Raw genomic sequence first — 19,915 nt, forward strand, 5'->3', positions numbered from 1 at the left:
GCAGATGCAGGCTATGCTATGGTCTGCATTTCAACCAGAGGAATGGCTTTGGTAATAATGGCCAGGTTTCATTTATGGTTGAGAAATTGGACAGCTGATGCAAACTCCGTCTAACCTTAAGAAGCTGCCCTTTAAAGGCTCGCTCTTGTTTGGGAATAAGCTGGAGAAAATGGCCAATAAGTGGAGCAAGTCCCTGGTTCCTCAGTTGCCAGAGGATAAGTAACAGACGCTGCACTCCTTCAGCACGAGAGGTCATACTAGGGGATACAAACATTTTTGACCCTACAGAGAAGTGACCTTTCAGAGGGCTCAACCTTTGAGTAGGTCTCTGTCCTTTCATCCCAGGCAGCCGAGATGGGGCACAGGCTCAAGTAGTAGAGCCCCCCAAGCCTCCAAATGAAGGTGTGCTGACCCATCCCTGGGATCAGGAGATAGGGGGTCGCTTCTCGCTTTTTTGGAGGTAGGTTGAAATCACATGAGACCAGTGAGTTCTGGAGGTGATATGAGATGGCTATCGGCTGGAGTTTCACAATGTTCCTCGGGACGCATTCATGGTGTCTCCCTGAAACTCCACAGAAGAAACAGGCAGTGGAATGTGCATTGTCAAGACTGCTCTGTCTGCGGGCTGTGGTTCCAGTGCCCATAAATCAAGAAAATGCAGGCCTATATTTTATTTATTTTGTTGTGCCCAAGGAGGAGGGCTCTTTGTGCCCCATCCTGGATCTCAAAGGGGTCAACCATCATTTGCGTGTGACTTGTTTTCACATGGAAACCTTGCGCTCAGTGATAATGGCAGTACAGTTGGGGGAGTTTCTGAAGTCTCTGAATTTGTCAGTGGCATATCTGCATATTACCATCTGGCATTTTGTGGTTTTGGGACCCATTATCAGTTGTTTTTTTTTAATTCTTTATTTTCAAGTTTTTAAAACTTTTACCAAGAAAAACTCCTTACAGAAAATTCAGTGTCATTACAGGAAAACAAAATCCATCAAAATATACACTTTTCATCATATATATATCCTGACATTTAAATTATAAGAAAAAAAATTAGCAATTAGGAGGCAGAAGGAGCAAAGTTTGTCAAAGTAATCAAAATTTCCAACAATATGAATAACACGTTTTAGCTACTACATCTTTTATTTCCTTTTTTACACCGGTCCTGCTGGAGCTTCAATGAAGGTTCTTCCAGCTAGGAATGTTTTCAGTTCTGGTTCCAGAAAAATATAATTCATATTTTGATACCTGATGCAAGCTTTGCAGGGGTATTTCAAAGTAAATCTAGCCCCTATTTTAAGGACCTCAGGCCGCATCAAGAGGAATTCCTTCCTGCGTGTTTGTGTAGTTTGATCATGTCTGGGAATATCCAAATAAGAGACCCATAAAAGGGAATTTGACGATTTCTGAAAAATAATCGCATAACGTGGTTTCGCTCCGTGAGAAATGCAAATGACACCAGTAAAGGTTTCCTCTGATTGACCTCCCGTTCAGAGGACATTTCCAATATATCAGTAAGATTCAAAGCTGAAGTTTGTTCTTCCATCTGAGTAGATTGTTGTAAATAAAATGCTTTAACTATCACAGGTAAAGCTGACTCAGGAATTTTTACATTTTTCTTCAGGTAAACTTTAAATAATTCCAACGGTGAAATAGATTTAATCACAGGAAAATTAAGTATTCGCAAATTGTGAGCTCTTAAAGTGTTTTCAACAGCTTCTAATCTTTTGGATATTATAGAGTCGGAAACAATTAACTTTTCTTGTTTAATTTGCACTGTGTGAATTCTTTTTTCCAATTCTTCAGATTTACTTGTAAAGTTGGTGATTAAATTATTATTTATAACAGTTTGGTTTTGAATTTCTACTGTTGTTTCAGACAAAGTTTTTATTGAGCTTTCAATCGCACTTAACACATACCAAATACCCTCCAAAGATATAACTTCAGGTCTTACTGTTAAAGGGTTTTCTGAAATCACTCGAAGCTGTCTTATTCCCTCATCTCCAGCAGTTCCCCCGCTCAACCCAGTACCTCGAGCTGATATTAAACAGGCTGCTTCTTGTTCCCGCGGTGTAGAAGCCCTCAAGGGATCCTCCAGTCCAACAAGATGTTCCTCACTCCCCTCTCCTAGGGTCTCTCTCGTCGGGATTCAAAGTCTCCGTCTCTGGCCATCATCATGGCCGCGCCAGCTTCCACCGAAGCTGGGCAGGAGATCACGATGTTTTGGGGATGAGTGGGTTTTCGGGTGATCCGGGGCTAAGGGTTGTATCTAGGGTCAAGGGGGACGGTGCTTGCTCCTGAGCCGTTCCCCCAGCGACCAAGCTCTCCGGATTCAAAGATGTAGTCCCCGCGAAATAGCTGGGGATAGTGGGCTGTCGGGGGTCCGCTATAGGTGAGTTAATATTCTCACCCCTTAGCCGCCCCTTTCGCTTGGTATGTGGCATAATTTTGTAGAAATAGGAAAAAAATCCAAAGTTAAGCAGCCCTTTCCTCCTGCGATTCAAACGGGGTCACGCTGCAGCGGCCATCTTGCCTCAGGCCATTATCAGTTTTGAGCGCTACCTTTTGGTTTGGCCACCGCGCCCTGAACTTTTTTCAAGGTTATGTTCATAGTGGCAGGGGAATTGAGAAAAGATGGGATTCTAGGACACCCATACTTGGACGATTGGTTGATGCAGGCCAAAAGTCTAGAAGAGAGCCTCTGGGTGTCACACAAGCTGATCTCCTTGTTGCAGGAGCTATGTTGGATGGTGAACTTGGCCAAGAGCAATATTCAGTTATCTCAAACACCTAGAGTATTTCAGTGTTCAATTCGACACAAAACAAGGCACGGTGCTTCTGCCGCAGGGTCGTATTCACAGGCTGATGGTGCAGGTGTGGTTTTTGTTGAACACAATATGCCCAACAGTGTGGTTCTATCTTCAGGTGCTCGGATTGATGGCGGTGCCCCTGGAGGTGATGCCATGTGTGAGGGAGCTTATGCATCCTCTTCAGTGCTCTCTGCTGTCTCTTCGGAACCCACAGTCTCTGGACTATTCGATTCGGCTTCACGTACCAATGGCGGTCTGCACTCACCTGCAATGGTGGTTGCAAGCGGATCATCTAAGAAAGGGGGTTTCCCTAAGTTAACTGGACTGGCTAGTACTCACAACAGATGCAAGCCTCCTGGGTTGGGGAGCTCACTGTCAGGAGCTGACAGCGCAAGGGCACTGGAGTTCAGAAGAGTCTCTCTGGAGCATCGATCGCCTGGAAACCCATGCTGTCCGGTTGGCATGCTTGCAGTTCGGCAACCAGTTTCAGGATTGAGTGGTCCAGATAATGTCGGACAATGCAACAACAGTGGTTTACATCAATCAGCAGGGAGGAACCAAGAGCCAGCAAGTGTCACAGGAAATAGCCCAACTTATGGAAAGGGTGGAAGTGCATCTTCAGGAGATCTCAGCCTCTCACATTGCATCAAAAGACAATATAAGCGCAGATCCAGGAGAATGTGACTTGTCAAATGAGGCGTTTCAGCTGATAGTGGATTGCTGGGGCCTTCCATTTCTGGACCTACTGATGACTTCGTGCAATGCGAAGGTTCCTTGATTTTTCAGTCGCAGGAGAGATCCAAAGTCCTTGGGCATTGTTTCCCTCATGCAGGACTGGCTGGAAGGCAAGCTGCTATATACTTTTCGCTCGTGGCCCATGTTGGGCAGAATGATTTGAAAGTTCGAGAGTCACGGGGATGGTGATTCTGGTGGCACCAGATTGGCCCAGGAGACCATGGTTTGCAGATCTGTGAAGGCTTCTGGTGGATTCTTCCCTCCAGTTTTCAGCACAGATTTATCTGCTATGGCAGGGACCTGTTCACAAAGATCCAACTCTATTTTGTCTTACTGTATGGCCCTTGAGAAGCCTCGGCTGCTGAAGCATGGATATTCTACTGTGGTGTTTGCCACCTTGTTGCGAGCAAGCAAGTTCTCCACTTCCTTAGCTTATGTCCAGGTTTGGTGAGTGTTTGAACCTTGGTGTGAAGCTCAAGGGGTTCTTCCTTGTTAAATTAAGGCCCTGCTCATTTTGGAATTTTTGCAGGATGGATTGAGTAAAGCCCTTAATTCTTTAAAGTTATAGGTGGCGGCTCTTGCTTATTTAAGAGGTCAGGTGAATGGTAGACCCTTGTTGGCTCATCCAGATGTGGCTCATTTTTTGAAAGGAATGAAACATCTTTGTCCTCCCTTGCGGGTACTTGTACCCTTGTGGAGTCTTAATCTAGTTTTGGATTTTATAGCGGGCCCTACTTTTTGACCGATGCGTAACCTTTCCTTGAGGTTACTGACCTTGAAAACAGTATTTCTTGTGGCAATTTGTTCAGCACATAGAATCTCTGAACTGCAGGCCTTGTCTTGCTGGGAGCAGTTTCTACAAGTGACTCCAGGGGTGATACAGCTGCGTACTGTTCCTTCCTTTTTGCCACAGGTGTCTCAGATTTTCACTTGAATCAGTCCATTTCCCTGCCAACTCTGGACAGGGAATGAGATGCAGAGGAATATCGATTGTTACAGCTCTTGGATGTCAGAAGGCATATCTTGAGGTAATTGGAGGTTTCTAAACCTCTCAGGAAGATGGATCACCTGTTTGTTCTACATGGTGGAAGTAAACAGGGTGAACTGGCGTCGGGGACTACGGTAGCCCTCTGGATTAATGAGGTAGTTATGGGCTGCAATGTGGATTCTGAACAGCCGTTAGCTAGTCGGGTTAACGCTCATTCCACTAGGGCTCAGGCAGTGTCATGAGCAGAGGTTAGATTGTTGTCTCCCATCAACATTTGCCGAGCTGCGACGTGGTCCTTCTTACATTCCTTTGCCAGGCATTATTGCCTGGATGTGCAGGCCCAGGAGGACATAGTCTTTGCACGTGCAGTTTTGACTGCAGGCAGCCTCCCACCCTGTTCAGGAGTAGCTTTGGTACATCCCACTGATTCTGGATTCATCTGTCTGAACGCTAAGAAAGGAAAAATTACTACTTACCTGATAATTTCCTTTTCTTTAGTACAGACAGGTGAATCCACCTTCCTGCCCTTGGCTGCCGGATGGTTTTGCTATTGTCCTCCTGCGTGGCTGTGTGTTCCAGGAGTTACCGGTAAGTGTTGCTCCAGTCTCTAAACTAGTGTTAATACATTCTTTGTCTGAGCTCAGTGTTTTTGGGTTGACTGTGTGCTGAAATGGTTATCTGTTAATAATCAAGTTTTGTTAATTTGTCGACAGTTGGCTTTTGCAGAGAATACTGCCAGGCTGATGTCACTGCAGGGATATATATATATCATGATGTCAGCTTTGCTCAGTCTCCATCTGCTGGTAGAAGTACATAACCCACTGGTTCTGGATTCACCTGTCTTATTTAAAAAAAAAAAAAACAACATATTATCAGGTAAGTAGTAATTTCTCCTTTCCAAAGGTTTTTTTTTTAATATTGTGTGTATCTGCTCAATCTACCAGTCTTGTCCTTTCTTCTTTTCCCCTGGATCCACCCTTCCTTCCTTCAGTGCTCCTTCCACCAAGCTTCCATTCACCACATCAGCCTCTGTAACCCACGATAATTTTGGATCCACCCCAGTCTGTCTCCCTCCCTTAGCAGCTCATTCCCTTCTCTCAGCAGATTGACTTAACAATTCTCCCAAAAAATACTTCAATTTCCTGCCTCAGCAGCACCCCAAGGCTCAGTATTCCCCCTAGGTTGCTCCTTTCCCCCACTCTCAATTCCTTCCCTCACCTTCAGCAGCCTGCAACTCTGCAGACTCTGTGTCTGTGCTTTGATGGTTATGGTTTTGTGTGTGTTTTTATTTGGTGTATATAATTTTGTGGTTCACCAAAGTTAGACCAGATGATTTTAGAGAGCAAAGGAAGGAAACTTTATTCAGCATCTTGAAAACAAACAAACAAGTTTAGGTCCATGCCACAAGCATTGCACACAGGCACATTTTCCAGCAAATTGGGTCTAAAATGGCCCCCTCAATTGCGAATTTATATGTAGCCAAGTTTGAGAGAGACAATTTGGGGTCTCTTGAATTCACAGGAAATATATTGCTTTGGAGAAGGTTTATTGATATTTTTTTACTATGGAAAGGTGATTTACAGACATTGGGCATTTTTTACGAATATGTCTAGGCTTCTATCCTTTTGTGAAAGATCAAGGCATCTATCCTTTTGTGTTCACCTGACAGCAAATTAGGGGGACATCAATTACTGCCACATCTCCAATGCTCTGGATGACAGTGCCATGGGAAGCGACAGGAAAACCCATTTCTCCTTCCTTCTCTGGCAGCAGTGGCTAGAGCAGCAGCACAGTCTCTTCCTGCTTTCTCCCACTGTTAACGGATCCTCCTGGGTCTTACCTGTAACAGGTATAGTCGCTTTTGCAAAGCGGCTGAGCATGCACACAGCCTTCAATGGGCCAACAGACAGACAGCCAGTAGGCGCTGTTGCTAAAGTGAAATGTGCATAAAGACTGGGGCTTTGAGTTGAGCTGCTGGCTGGCAGCATTTTTGCTTAGCAATTAGGACAAAGGCTGATTGGTAGGCAAGAGACTTTATGATCTCAGACTCTTTTGTGGAAGGGAGCATGACCTCTTCACGACTTAAATGGTACATAAGGCTTCCATGAGAGAGCCACTGCGTTGATCTGTGTTCTGCATAATGACGATAGATTGATATAGATATATAGATAGATACTGTATAACAGTATATGTCATTGCAGGAGGCTTTAACAATCTGTTCCACCTTTACATGCCACCCCTCTGACCCCCCAAAAAAATAACCAAAGTTTACCATTTTTTAAATAATATTCCTGTTAAATATTAGAGAGGAAAATGTGGAGTCCATTGAAAAATTTCATTAACGAAAACAGGTTATGCTCAGGCTTGTGAACCCTTGGCCAACAGGAGGATGGTATACCTTTCGGACGATCCGTAGGTTCTCTCGTCGGGTGGCGAGGCAGAGCAGGAGACGGGACCGGCTGACCCTGGGCACTAGAGATTGATGCGACTGCGGAGGCGGATGAAGAGACGGGAAGAGGAGCTGCGTCTTCACCCCTGGAAGTCTGTGGTCCCCCCAGGAGGAGCCCGTAGGGACCCAGACCGCTGGGACTTAGGCGGACCTTTGAGAGGTCAGGGTGACGGTGTAAGGGCTGACTGGAGCTTCGCCCTGGAAGCCTGCGGTCCCCCCGGGAGGAGCCTGTAGAGACCCGGGCCACTGGGATTTAGGCGGGCCCTTGGAGACTGTAGTCTGGAAGGAGTCCTAGGTCGAGTGCCAGAGGGTCGTCGCTCACCAGTCCGAGGTCGCACACCGAAGGATCACCACTTGCCAGTCCGAAGTCACGTATCAGAGAATCACCGCTTGCCAATCCGAAGTCGTACACCAGAGAATCACCGTAGGCCAATCCGAAGTCAGGAACCGGGATGTCAAGACGAAGCAGGAACAAGATCCAAGGCTCAAGGAACTCACCGAAGCAAGCAGACTAGGCAGCGCTGAAGGACGTTGCCAAGTCACTGGATGAGCAGAGGAAGCTGCCTTTTATATTTCTTCTGCTCTAGCTGATAGAAAACAGCTGAAGCCATTTAAAGGGATTAGGTCCCTTTAAATTTGTAGAGGAGGCGCGGCCTCGCGCCTAAGGATGGCAGCAGCCATCTTGGATTTTGCCCCACGGAGAAGAGACGCCGCTGGACACCGCGAGGGGGGAGCAGGACAGCTCCCCCTGCAGTGAGCATCACCGGGGGCCGCGCGGGAGCGACGGCCCAAATCGGAGCCCTCCCCTGGGGCTCCCGCGGCAAAGGAACGCCGCAGCCAAGGTAGGGGGCCGCGGTCGTGGGGCGCCATGGCCGCGTAACACAACAAACATTTCCACAAAGCTATCTACATCCATTAGTTCTCTCACTTATAACATCATCTTTCAGAGAGTAGAAAGGCAGAATATAAATCAAATAAATAAATATTAATAACCCAAAAGTTCACTTTATTTAAAGAAAGACAAAAAAAAAAAGCAGCAAGGCACAGATGTTACTTTTCTAAAGCTAAAAATAAAGTTTGAAAATGCAAGTTTTCAGGACTACTAAGATCCCATCCTCAAGCAAAATGTGCACTATTTCCTCATAATAAGAATAGTGATAATAGAATGGTGTTGAGGAAGAAGAGGAGGTCTCCAAGCAGTTGTGAGTGTTTGCAAGGCACATGTTCCCTTATGAACGTTATTACCCATTCAAATGTAGCTCTACAAAAATTGATCTCGCAACTCAAAGGCTGCCTGTCTATCAGACTGGCCTGTAAAACAGACCACTGAGACATTTTCTCCTAAACATTGGCAGGGGGCAGTGTTTACTAAGTTTATCTTTTGTTTTACTGTGGGAGAGTTAAGGTAGATAAGCCAAGCATGGATTTTCATTGTAAGGGTGTTTTATGTATATATATATTTTTTTTTTCCAGGCAAACTTTGTTTCACTTTTAATTTTAGAAAAATTTATCAAATTAAAAATAAAATACAACAAAGGAAACAAAAAATGCAAACTGTCAATATTCAACAATGTTAGAGCAGACAAAGTTAACGGGTTATCTTTCTCTGGAGGGTGGAGAAGGTGGTGGTGAAGGCTGTTCTGGATGTGGGAAATACGCACGGAGGATATGTACAATTCTGAACAAAAAAGGTGAGGAAGTAACCTGCACAGAGCAGCTTTTACCAACCTGAATACCTTGCTGGGCAGATTGGATAGCCCATTTGGTCTTTTTTTTCTGCTGTCATTTACTATGTTACTGTTCAGCTGCATATAACTGGTTACGTGTGTGGCTGAATATCCGGGTAAATCTAACCGCACAAACTTGTGCAGTTAGATATAGGACAACCATTTGTGCGGGTAGTAATTATCCATACAGATTTATCCAGTTAGCTCTGAAGTTCATGTTAACTGGCTACATTTAAAAAGCATACTCTGACCTGGCCGCTGTTTTTCAGTCTATCTAAATCTATGCACTCAAAGATTTTTTGCACACAATATTAAGCAGGACAGTGGTGGGAGTTCAAAGGGGGAAATATTTAACCAGTTAGATTTCTGCAATTAAAAGCTGATATTCAGCATATGATTTGAATATTGAACCTCACCTCCACGTCTGTGCTATTAGAAAAACCTATGCAACACAAAAATACTAAAGAAAACTGGGGCTTTTTGCTAGCAAAAATCAACATTTGTAATCGACAAAACAATTGCCTATTGATCTTGCCAGCCTTTTTGGACTGTGATAACATAGGTCTTCTTTCACCTTGCAAATGGGCCAGGAAAGATATTTAGTTAATAATTAGCTAACCAGTGAAGAGAAGAAAAGCCATCAGAAACCCCTGGAGGTACATTTGAGCTTGTAGTGGCAGCTAAATTTATCCCCTGTGGCCCTTGGAACACTATAATACCTGTTTATTTTTTTCTATTATCCAAAGAAAAATAAAGCTTATGAGATCACACTGTATGTGTGTGAGACTGTTTTTGTTTTAGGTGTTCTCTCCATGCCAAATTTTCAGGACATGTCAGGAGGGGACATGAAGATCCTGAGAGGACTACTTTGGGGGAATACATGAATATGCATGTGCAGTTATGCCACCTCCTAAATATTTTGTTGTGCGTTTGAGTCATATTTTTCTGGAGATGTCAAAGGGTCCACAAAGATCATAAGTGAGTTTTTTTGGGGGAGGAATTGCCATATTCTATGAATACATGCTCACAGTTGTTCTCCCCTAATAACGTTTTTTCTTTTCCATCCAAACCACATCAAATTTTCTGATGATGACTGGAGGTCCTTGAAGAACTTGACAGAGCTATTCATTTTGTTGAGCCATATATTCCTCAAATATGCGTGTGCCATTGTTAACACCCCTGCCCTCAAATACTTTTTTGGTTTTGCGTCAGATCCACAACAGATTTTCAGGAGATGTCGGGGATCTAAGGTGATTTTGAGGGGTGTATTTTTTTTTTCGGGGGTGGGGGGCGGAACACACATATTTCATCAATTCAAATGCACAATGGTTACCCTCTAATAACTTTTAGGCTTTTCATCTGATGTGCATGAAATGTTCATGATATATCAAGGAGTCCAAGATGATCCTGAAAGAGAGAGGTATTTGTAGCCTACTGTTTAGAGTGGAACAAGGCTTATAAGATCACTTTGTCTCCGCATTTGTGTGTTTTGGGTTTTTTTGTGTTTCCTCCTCTACTAACTTATATGTTTGGTATCATGTTCACTAATCCAAGTACAAATGACATCTACGATGCCCAAATACAATAAATGAACAAAAGAAAAGGGGGTGTCGCAAAAAATGTCAAAATGTATTTCAAACTGAATTAACACTAAACAATTGTTTTGAGGGGTATTGGACACTCCTTAGGGTATTGATCATTTACTCCTGTTCGTGAGTTGCATTTTGTCTTTAAAGAGCATGTAAATTTCAAAATGTATGCAGTTTTCAAACTAGTGTAAATAAAAGTTCAAGATTAAATCCAAGAATGTTAGTATTTCTGCATGGTGAGGTGCTCATTCAGTTGCGTATAAGCCATATTAATATGTGCTTGGAATTAATCTTGAACATGCCTGAATAGTTTTTGTTTATACTAATTTGAAAACTGCACATGTTTTACAATTTACCTGGTCTTTAAAAAATATAAAAAATAACATGCACATGGGTAAATAATTGATACCTAAGGACACAGCCTGGAATAGCAAGACCAGAGTATCCAGTACCCTTCATAACAACTATTTAGTGTAATTTAGTTTGAATGATCTATTTTTTATAACTTTTTATTTATATTAATTTTATAAAAACTTAAAAATGTGTTTGAGAAACAGAGACAACATACTGAAATAAAATAATTATCAGCTATAACATAAGGAAAAGCAATTCACATTCGAATCATAAGTCCACAATTACAGAGGAATTTTGAGTCTTAACCCCTAAGGTAATAAATCCAACAAAAGAAAGAAAACAGAAAAAAGGGTGCACAGGGGAAACTTACTATATTAGGACACAATAGCAGAATCCCTGGTCAATTTAAGTGGAACAATCAATCTTCCTGAGCAACTTTATCATTAGGAAATGAATGCCGAGACATCTAAAAAAAAAAAAAAATTAGATTCCTAATATTTTATCAAATATTTATATAGAAATTTGAGAACGTAAGAAGTGCTTTAATGTACTGCTTTTACTCTCAATGATAGGATCTTCATTTTCCTTTGAGTTGTGTGAGATATATCTGGAAATGCACACATTTTTATATTATAAAACATGGCATCACAATGTCTAAAATGAAGACTCAGCACCCAATCTCAGTCTGAGTCCAATGTAAAAGTCACAGGCAAGGTTGCAGCCATTGCCATGTTCTCATCCAAGCTCTGTAGAAGTGCAGTCAGTTCCAGACTATCTTGTGACACTTGAGATACCTCCATTTGCCCTCCTTCACCACCACCTTTTTTGTGAAAGGAGGAAGATAGTATGCTCTAGCAACAGGAAGAAAGGATTGTGATGGAGCTTTTAAATTTATATTCTGCTTCTTGGCACTTCAGAGTGGATTGCATTCAGGTAGATAATGAAGTAACTCAGTAAGATATCTTAAACATATCTGGTGTTGACGCTAAGGGCAAGCAAGTACATTAATCAAGCGCAAATTGCGATGCATGACATTTTCCAAATTCTTTGTATTATTTCTCAGAAATAAATTATCCTTAGTTAAGGCACCCTCCATCTCCGTTGTTTCTCAGCTTCGGCTTCCAATATTGTAAAATGTTCTTTTCAGTCAATAATTGGCATGATCACATTTCAAAATTTTCCTGTCTACCTTCTTAAGCCCCCAGACATGGAGCAATGTGCTCAAAAAACTGTTTTACACAAATTCAAAATAGCAAGCTAAATTTCCTCAAGTACATTTTTTTGGTCTTTCTAGCTGGAAACCTTCAGTACCCACAATTGTTAGTGGAGCTTTGGATTGACCACTGTTGGAAACAGGATGCTAGACTTGATGGACCCTTGGTCTGACCCAATATGGCATGTTCTTATGTTCTTAACCCCAGTACACCCTATGCCAGACAGATTCCCCGTTGAGAGCTGATTCTGAACAGAGAGTACGCCAAATCTTGCAATGATAAGGGATCTCACATTATTGACCTGTCTCCAACCAAGAACATGCTTAGCTGACTCACTATTTGGGAGGGCTAGGTGACAGCTTCCACTAGACTTTTGTAAATAATTACTCCCTATTAGTTGGGGAAATTACTCTTGCTTATTGTGCTCACATACTGTATATATTCGGTTTTGTTATTTGATTCAAGTGTTCTCATAAGCACCTGCTTTGTGCATATATTATACAGAAAATATATCGTTTCATTGTTTCACATAAGACATGTTGAGTGTTATTCTCTTAGTTTGTTTTGTGAGATACAGACTGCCAGGCAAATACCTCATTCCTGTTACAGTTTAGTACCTCTCCAAATGGTGCTTGTTCTTTAAAAAAAAAAAAAAGTAGTGGAAGCTAGCCCAATGGTCTACTCTAAGTACTGTGCACTGTAGAAAGGAAGTCTGGGTATGATATCTTGACCCAGCTACTTCTCATAGGTCTAGCTGGTGAGGCTGTAGAGACAGTGTCCACAGATCCTGGGAGTGAAGGAATTATAATCATAGCACAACAGAGATGCATGCGATTGGATTCGGGGTGTATGCATATAGGTTTCCAAAACATCCACAATATGCGACTCCTAACAAGGATTGTCACTGTGATTAGCTGAATTATGGGAGGAGGAGGAGGGAGAAAGTTCTAGATTAACGGCAAAAATCTCCAGTAGCTGCCCTAGTTGGGTCCAGTTCCAATAGAACTGAAGCCCAACTAAGCAGGATGAATTTCAGAGAGCCAATTTTCAAAGGGTTTAGGCTCCTAACTTTGGAGTAATACTTATAAATTGGCACTTTTGAAAATGTGCTAAGGCTGAGTCCCTAAATTTAGGATCTTAGTTTCACTGGGCTTCTATATTAGATGCATCAAAAGTGGGTGGTTTCAGGGGTAGAGTTAGAGTGGGTAATAAAAGTTAGGATCTTAGCACAGTTTTTCAACACTAGGCATGGTAACTAGTACTGATCACTAACGGTTTTTTCCCATAGATACAAAATGGCAGAAAAGCTTAATGAATCTGGCCCTTAGATGCTAAATCTAGGGAATAATTTGCCAGGCTTAATTCAGACTCTTAATTTTTAGGGGTGTACATGAAATGGATAGTCAGCTGGAAAACTAGGGACCCTAAGTTTGATTAAAAATAGGTGTCTAGATTTTTTTTTGAGTATCAACCTCATAGTCTTTTGTTAATTACCTCATATAATTTTACACTTAGGAAGGAGAAGGCAAAGGATATATAGTTAAAAATAAAAAAACATTGCTCCTCTTAAGGTGCAGTTCAAACTGTTTGACCAACGTGCACCCTTGGATGTCAGAAAAACACCAAACTGACCAATGAGATGGACCACTTTGGCCTTTTCAGGGAAACAGAATCAAGATTAGTTTAAATTGGATCCTTAGAGTTTTTCTTTGTGTTTAGTTTGGTTTACTAAAGAGAAACTGACCTAAGACCATAATAATAATAATATTAGAATTGTTCATCTATTACATTTCTATCACAGGTAGTACTTTTCATGTACTCCTGGGGGGAATTCTGTGCAAAAAATTAAAAATTCTGCAACAAAAAATTGAAATTCTGCACTCACATTTTCTAAATGCAAAATTCTGCACATTTATTTTTCAAAATAACACAATATTTTTGGAAATCAGACACATGCTTTCTCTCACATGCCACCTGTCACACACATTTTCTGTCTCCCCACATACAACTCTCTCACACACACACACTCCCCCCCCCCCCCCCACCACCACCATCAGCATACAGACTGCTCCCAGGTAGACCCCTACTCACCCACTCTGGCACTCTGGCTCACACATACACTCTCAGGGCCTGGGCCTGGGTCTCTTCTTTAGCCGTCAGCAGGATGAGGTCTGCTGGCAGCCCCTGGGTCCTCTCTCTCTTCACTACAGTGTGGGTGGCATGAAGAGAGGTAAATAGGAACAGAAGCAGAAGTCAAAGGATTCACATATCCACCTGTTCTAGTCTAGGGGGCAGCAACCCACGGCACTGGAAAGCTGAGCAGACAATGCTGTTTGCCAGCTACCTGAATCAGAAAGCTAGCTCCAAGCCTCACATGCAGCAGCAGGAGTCGCGTTTATACCAAACATCTCCCACTTCTGTGGGGTCTGTCCTCGCGCAACAGGAGAATGGGGTTAAATGCATCCTCTGCGGGGGAAGGCAGAGTCCGCTCAGCTGTCCGGGCCAGGGCAAACATGTCAAAGGCTGCAGACCTTTGGCCCTGAACGAATGGAAATATGAATCCCCCTTGGCATTTGCTCCTGTCCCCATTCACCTGCTTTCCCCTCATACTTCGAGCCCCCACTAGAAACACTCCCCCTCCCCCTCCCCTCTCTTTCCCCTTCCCCCCCTCCCCTCCCTCCTCTTCCCCTCCCTCTCTGTTCTCCCTCCCTTTCCTCTCTCTCCCTCTTTCCCTCCTTTCTTTTTCCTCCTCTTTCCCTCTCTTTTTCCCCTTCCCCCTCCTTCTTTCTCTCTTCTCTCCCCCCTCCCCTCTTTCTCTCTTTCTCTCTTCCCCTCCTCTCTTTTTTCGATTATTGGATCCTGGTCTATCACGGTGCAGCTTGCTAACTTTCGAGGTTGCCCATGCCGTGCTGCAATGCCCCCACTCTCCGTGTGTCACCTGTGCCGCGATAACTTCGCTGTCCCATGATGGCCGCTGTCCGTGCGCAGCATGCTTCCAGTTTTGAATCCTCTTCCGGCAAGGGAGGAAATCTGCGCGGCAACGGTGCGAGGCGACTGATGGAGATCTGCGGGGAAGGGCAGCTAGGGAGGAAATCTGTGCGGCGACGGTGGAAATCTGCAGGAAGGATGAAGAGGGAAGAAATCTGCGGGAAGGGGGGAATTCTGCGCAAATTCTGCATTCCGCAGTAGCGCAGAATTCCCCCAGGACTATTTTCATGTGCCCTCAAAAATCGATATTCAGACCTGCTGTGCAGGAAAGACAACCAGCTCTTTTAGCCAGCTATATTTAAAAGAAAATTAATATGAAGCCAGTGCTATCTTTCTGGAAAATAAAGGTGGCAATAATTTACAAGCAGGATGCATGTTTTGTTTGAAGGACTACAGGGCAAATCTAGCAGGTGGAGGAAAAAGGTGCTGGTAGTCAGTACTAGCAAGTACCCCCATAAAAAAAAAAAGCCCTGGCTGAACCTAACATGCTAGATTTTCAGCTAAATATTCTGGCTCTAGCCAGTCAGACTGTGACGGGCTAGATATATAGTGTGACTGGGTTCCCCACTAAGCTTAGCTGGTTAGTGTAGAAAATCAAGCATTAACCGGCTGAGTCAGTGGTTTTCACTTCCAGTCCTCCAGGGCTACAAATGTGTTGGGTTTTCAGGATAACCCTAATGAAATATGTGTTAGGGATATGGGCAAAATCCTTAAAAAAAAAAAAAATAAAAAGTAACATTGAAAAACAAGCAGAGGGATCCCCTCTTGTCACCAGTAATTAAAAAAAAAAAAATTTACCAAACATGAATCCCCTCCCTCCTGACACTTACATTTTGAATGAAAAGAAAACAAAACAAACAACCCGATCCCCCCCCACCCCGAGGGGACGGGGTGGTGATCTCTCTCTCTCGCTCGCTCTTTGTCCCCCATCCTTCCTTTTGCTCCCCTCCCAACTTTCATCTGCACTCTTTTATCTTTCCTAACTCATCCCAGGCTGAAACAGGCAGGAGGAATCACTCTTCACACCTCCTGGCTCAGCTGCAGTTTTGCTTTGACAGCTGCTGGAACTTAATATGCATTTATTCACCTGCACTCAGTGACTAGATCAATCCCTATTTCGAACTTCTGTTTTCATATTGGGGCGATGACAAGTTGCATTTCCTACTGCTCCTGGATTATTTGTATGGAATAAAACTGACTTTTCAGAGGTTGCTTATAGCTTATTTTGCATTTCTACAAGATAGTGTATTTTGATTGGGACCCCGCATTGATCAGGATGTTTGCATTTTTCCCTTGCCAATAACTATTAGATCCATCCTAATATGTTTTCCCTTAGTGTGTTACCAGTCCAGGCAAGTTCCCCGTTAGTCATAAGGTCAGAATTAATATGCTTTTAAGAATGCTAATGGCCATCTAGAAAGGAAAGAAAACAGCTGGATAAGTATACCTGGAAAAATCCAAGAAAAGCTATTAAATTAAGCTTTAGCTCTACTTCTGCTGAAATGGAAGCTGAGGAATTTATTGTAATTTACAAACAAGGAGAGTTCAGGAAACCAAATTAACGTAAACTTGAGAGTATGAATATTTTAACGCATTACTGTCGTTTGCTGTTGAGCATTGTAATAATTGTTTGTTTTCCCCCACAACTCTTGTGTTCTGAACTCCTAGCCCATCCAAACTCACCTCATGCCTTTTAAGGGTCTAACTCTAAACTCATAAGCACAAAGTAATTTAAAGTCTGAGAGAACCAAAGGGGCCTGTGCAAACCTGTATCTGTCCTTGACTTCCTGTTCCAAATCTGAGAGTTATCAAGTTCAGTTCTATTCTTGTTTTATGCTGACTGGTAATGGCAAACAATGCTAATGCTGCTGTATAATTTTCTGGGGTATCACAGATATATGTCCTTGCAACGGCAACATTTCTTAAAAAGAGAAGACTTGATGAACAATTTTGCCCTATTATCTTCTTGCTTGGTACAGTGATACAATGAGTGAATGTGTACCAGTTGTCTTCTCATGAAATCAAGGTGTCGTGTCTTTTGGGACTATCCTTCTCAGCAAAACTTCACTATGTAAACCGTTATGATGGCTTTACCGAATAACGGTATATAAAACTCTTCAAATAAATAAATACAGTACATGAGAATTTCAGGGATCATCTCTGCCAATCGCATCAGAGACCTAAGGACATCAGCTATTGACATAACATATATCCATAAAACCCACCAGAAACCAATACTTGGCAACCCTACACACCCCATCACCTAAACTTACCAACCTCTCCTCCACCAAAGGTCATGCTCTCTCCATTGCAGGCCCTACAATATGGAGCACCATGCCCACCAACTTACGCCAAGAGCTCTGTCCAAAGAAATTTAAGCAAAACCTAAAAACCTGGCTTTTCAAGCAGGCTTATACTTGAACTGCCCCTCTCTCACAAAGCACCTTGAGCTACCCTACCCCACCCCATCTCCCATTTCTTCCCTCGCAGTACTTTCCACTGATGCTGTTTGTTAGACAGCCCCTGACCAGTAATACACTATTCCTCTACGCTTGCCCCCAGATGATATGTATTGGCCTTCACAGCTATTTGACTGTAATGATTATGCTACACTGTACTAGTCTACACTGTATAAATATTTAGACCCTGGTTTGCGATAGTTATCCCTCACTAATATATATACAAGATGTAAAGCCTATGTTCTTACTCCCTGTTCCTCTATTCTATCTATTTTTAACCTGTTGCTATATTTTAGCTGTTCATAATACAGATCATATTTCTAAGCTGTTCTTAATATAGTTATGAGTTCTCTGTAAAGCCTGTTTGCTATATTTTAGTTTTATGTAAACCGATGTGATGTTCCCCTACTAATATCGATATATAAAAATTTTCAAATAAATATCATTTACAGTTAATATGAAAACTCCTTTGTTGAGATTGTAACATCTTTGTTTATTTTTTGTTTTCATAGCTCTACGCCATCCCTTGGTTTCTTACCATGTTTACACGTGAGTTCAACTTGATGTTTTCTCCTTACCTGGTATAACCATCTCAATGTCTTGATATCTTTTAATCTAATAATATTTCTGTGTATTTTGTAATTTGAAGAAAGCTTAGGATCAAACTGAAAAAGAAAATTAAAAAAAAAAACAACTTTATTCTGTAACCCATATCCACAGACAAGAAAATCTCAGAGCCAGTTGCCAGAGATTACAGAGATTAATTTATAAAAGGAAAGGGCCATGTTTGGAACCGGCTAGGAGGTTATAGTTACATATAGTCCTACATATAGGGTATTTATTCATGTATTGCCTAGGTTGTTAGTAATTTAAAGTAATTACTCACTTGAGAGTTATATGAGTTAATCTCAACCAGCACTAACTTCATCCTAGTCAGGAACATTGGTAGAGAGGTTAAGGACTGCGTGGCATAGACAATGATTTATTCTACCTTCTCACACCTAAAGGTTGTTCTACCAGGACAGATTGGTGATACGTTAAGAGGACAGAATCTGCAAGCTTTTGTTGTTGCTCCTGGTGACATGGAGTAACTATAGTCCCGATGTGAGATTTCTGTTGTCATTTTTGCAAGTATATATTATTCACTGCCCTACTGGAGTTATCATTTACAACATAATAATGAAGACAATTTAACTTAGGAATAGCATAAATAAATAACATACCATACTTAGTACATGATAGAAAAGAATAATAAATACCATACCAAAGCTTAAACAGATGACACACTATACGTAGATTAGAATGATACACACCAAAATAAATGGTTAAAGACAGTGGAGGGAGATCAGAGATGTGAGGTAGTGTGTAGCCTGCTGAAACAACTATGGAGCATTGGTAACTAAGAGGGTTGAGCTTGGCGGAAGAGCCAGGCCTTAGGTATATAGTGGAATGTCAGTATATCGGGGGCTAGTCTGACCTCTGTTGGGAGTGGGATTCTAGAGTCTGAGGATGAAAGAGGAGAAGGCACACTTAAGAGTTCAGGCCAGTCTGGAGTCCTTAGGAGTAGGGAGCTGTAAGAGTGCTTCTTTTTTGGATCTTAGTCTGCAGGAAAGTTTGTAGGGAGATAGTCCTTCAGATAAATTGGCCCCTGACAAGGCATTGCAGAGGGTTTTGAGCCTGTTAGGGGATTGGTAGCCAGTGTAGGTTCCAAAAGATTGGGCTAATATGGTCAATGTAGCAGCAGTCAGATAACTTCCATGCTGCAGCTTTCTAAACTAACTAAATGCTTAGGGCCTTTCAATTTCAGTTTTTGTTACTTTTCTTGAGAATTTATAAGTGTATATTGTAAGAAAAATGGGAGAAAATCAGTGGAAAAAAATGAGTCTTTCCATTGATATTTCTCCCACTTTTGTTTGTTACAATACACAGTTATAAATAAAAACTGAAAATGGCGGTCCCCATAAATGCTTTAGGTAAACCTATGTAAAGAGAATTACAATAGTCGGGATAGGACAAATTCATATCGAAGTGGCTGGGTTGCCTCTGTCCCCTTCTGGTTTTATATGTTTTAATTGCTGAAGGTGATATAAGTCATTCCTTGCTTCTGTCTGTGGTGGTAGTTTGAGTTTCCATGTTTAGGTTGGGGGGGTCCAGGCTTTGGATCTCAGATTTTGTTGAGAGAAGAATGCCATGCAGAACCAGTTCTAACTCTTCAGAGGGCATTGTGGATGTATCTTGAGTTAATATTTCTGTTTTTCCGGAGTTCTGCGTGAATTTATTTGGAGGTGGCCCATTTCTACATCTCTGAAAGACACTGTTCTATCCATTTATAAACAACCATTAATGGAAATGGCAAGCCAGTACACTGATGTGACATTTTTTATTATTTAATTATTTTTTAATATATAAAAGATGCCATTTCTGGGTTTCCCTTTGCTTTCTCTTATATATCCTCTTTATTATTTTCTGAATTCTGCAGAGTCTTAAATTATATTTTTGGGGGACCAGAAGAAGTGAGCTGAGATGTCCATTGAAATACAAGGGAGCCAGCTTTACTTAGATGTCAGGGCATATGCAAAGAGTTTAGAACTGTAGCCTTTTAAAGTGT

General features: G+C 42.1%; 1 protein-coding gene across 5 annotated transcripts in view; it reads left to right on the top strand.

The window, feature by feature from the left end:
• The window catches only part of TBCK (TBC1 domain containing kinase), a 479,395-nt gene that overhangs the window by 232,776 nt on the left and 226,704 nt on the right, over nucleotides 1–19,915 (top strand). For all 5 annotated transcript variants that reach the window (XM_029596823.1, XM_029596818.1, XM_029596827.1 and 2 more), the window contains one exon: nucleotides 17,820–17,856. In XM_029596823.1, the coding sequence (XP_029452683.1) occupies nucleotides 17,820–17,856 (37 nt within the window). The remainder of the gene's footprint in view (nucleotides 1–17,819; nucleotides 17,857–19,915) is intronic.

The sequence above is a fragment of the Rhinatrema bivittatum genome, chromosome 1 (genome assembly GCF_901001135.1).
Source record: "Rhinatrema bivittatum chromosome 1, aRhiBiv1.1, whole genome shotgun sequence".
Lineage (NCBI taxonomy): Eukaryota > Metazoa > Chordata > Amphibia > Gymnophiona > Rhinatrematidae > Rhinatrema > Rhinatrema bivittatum.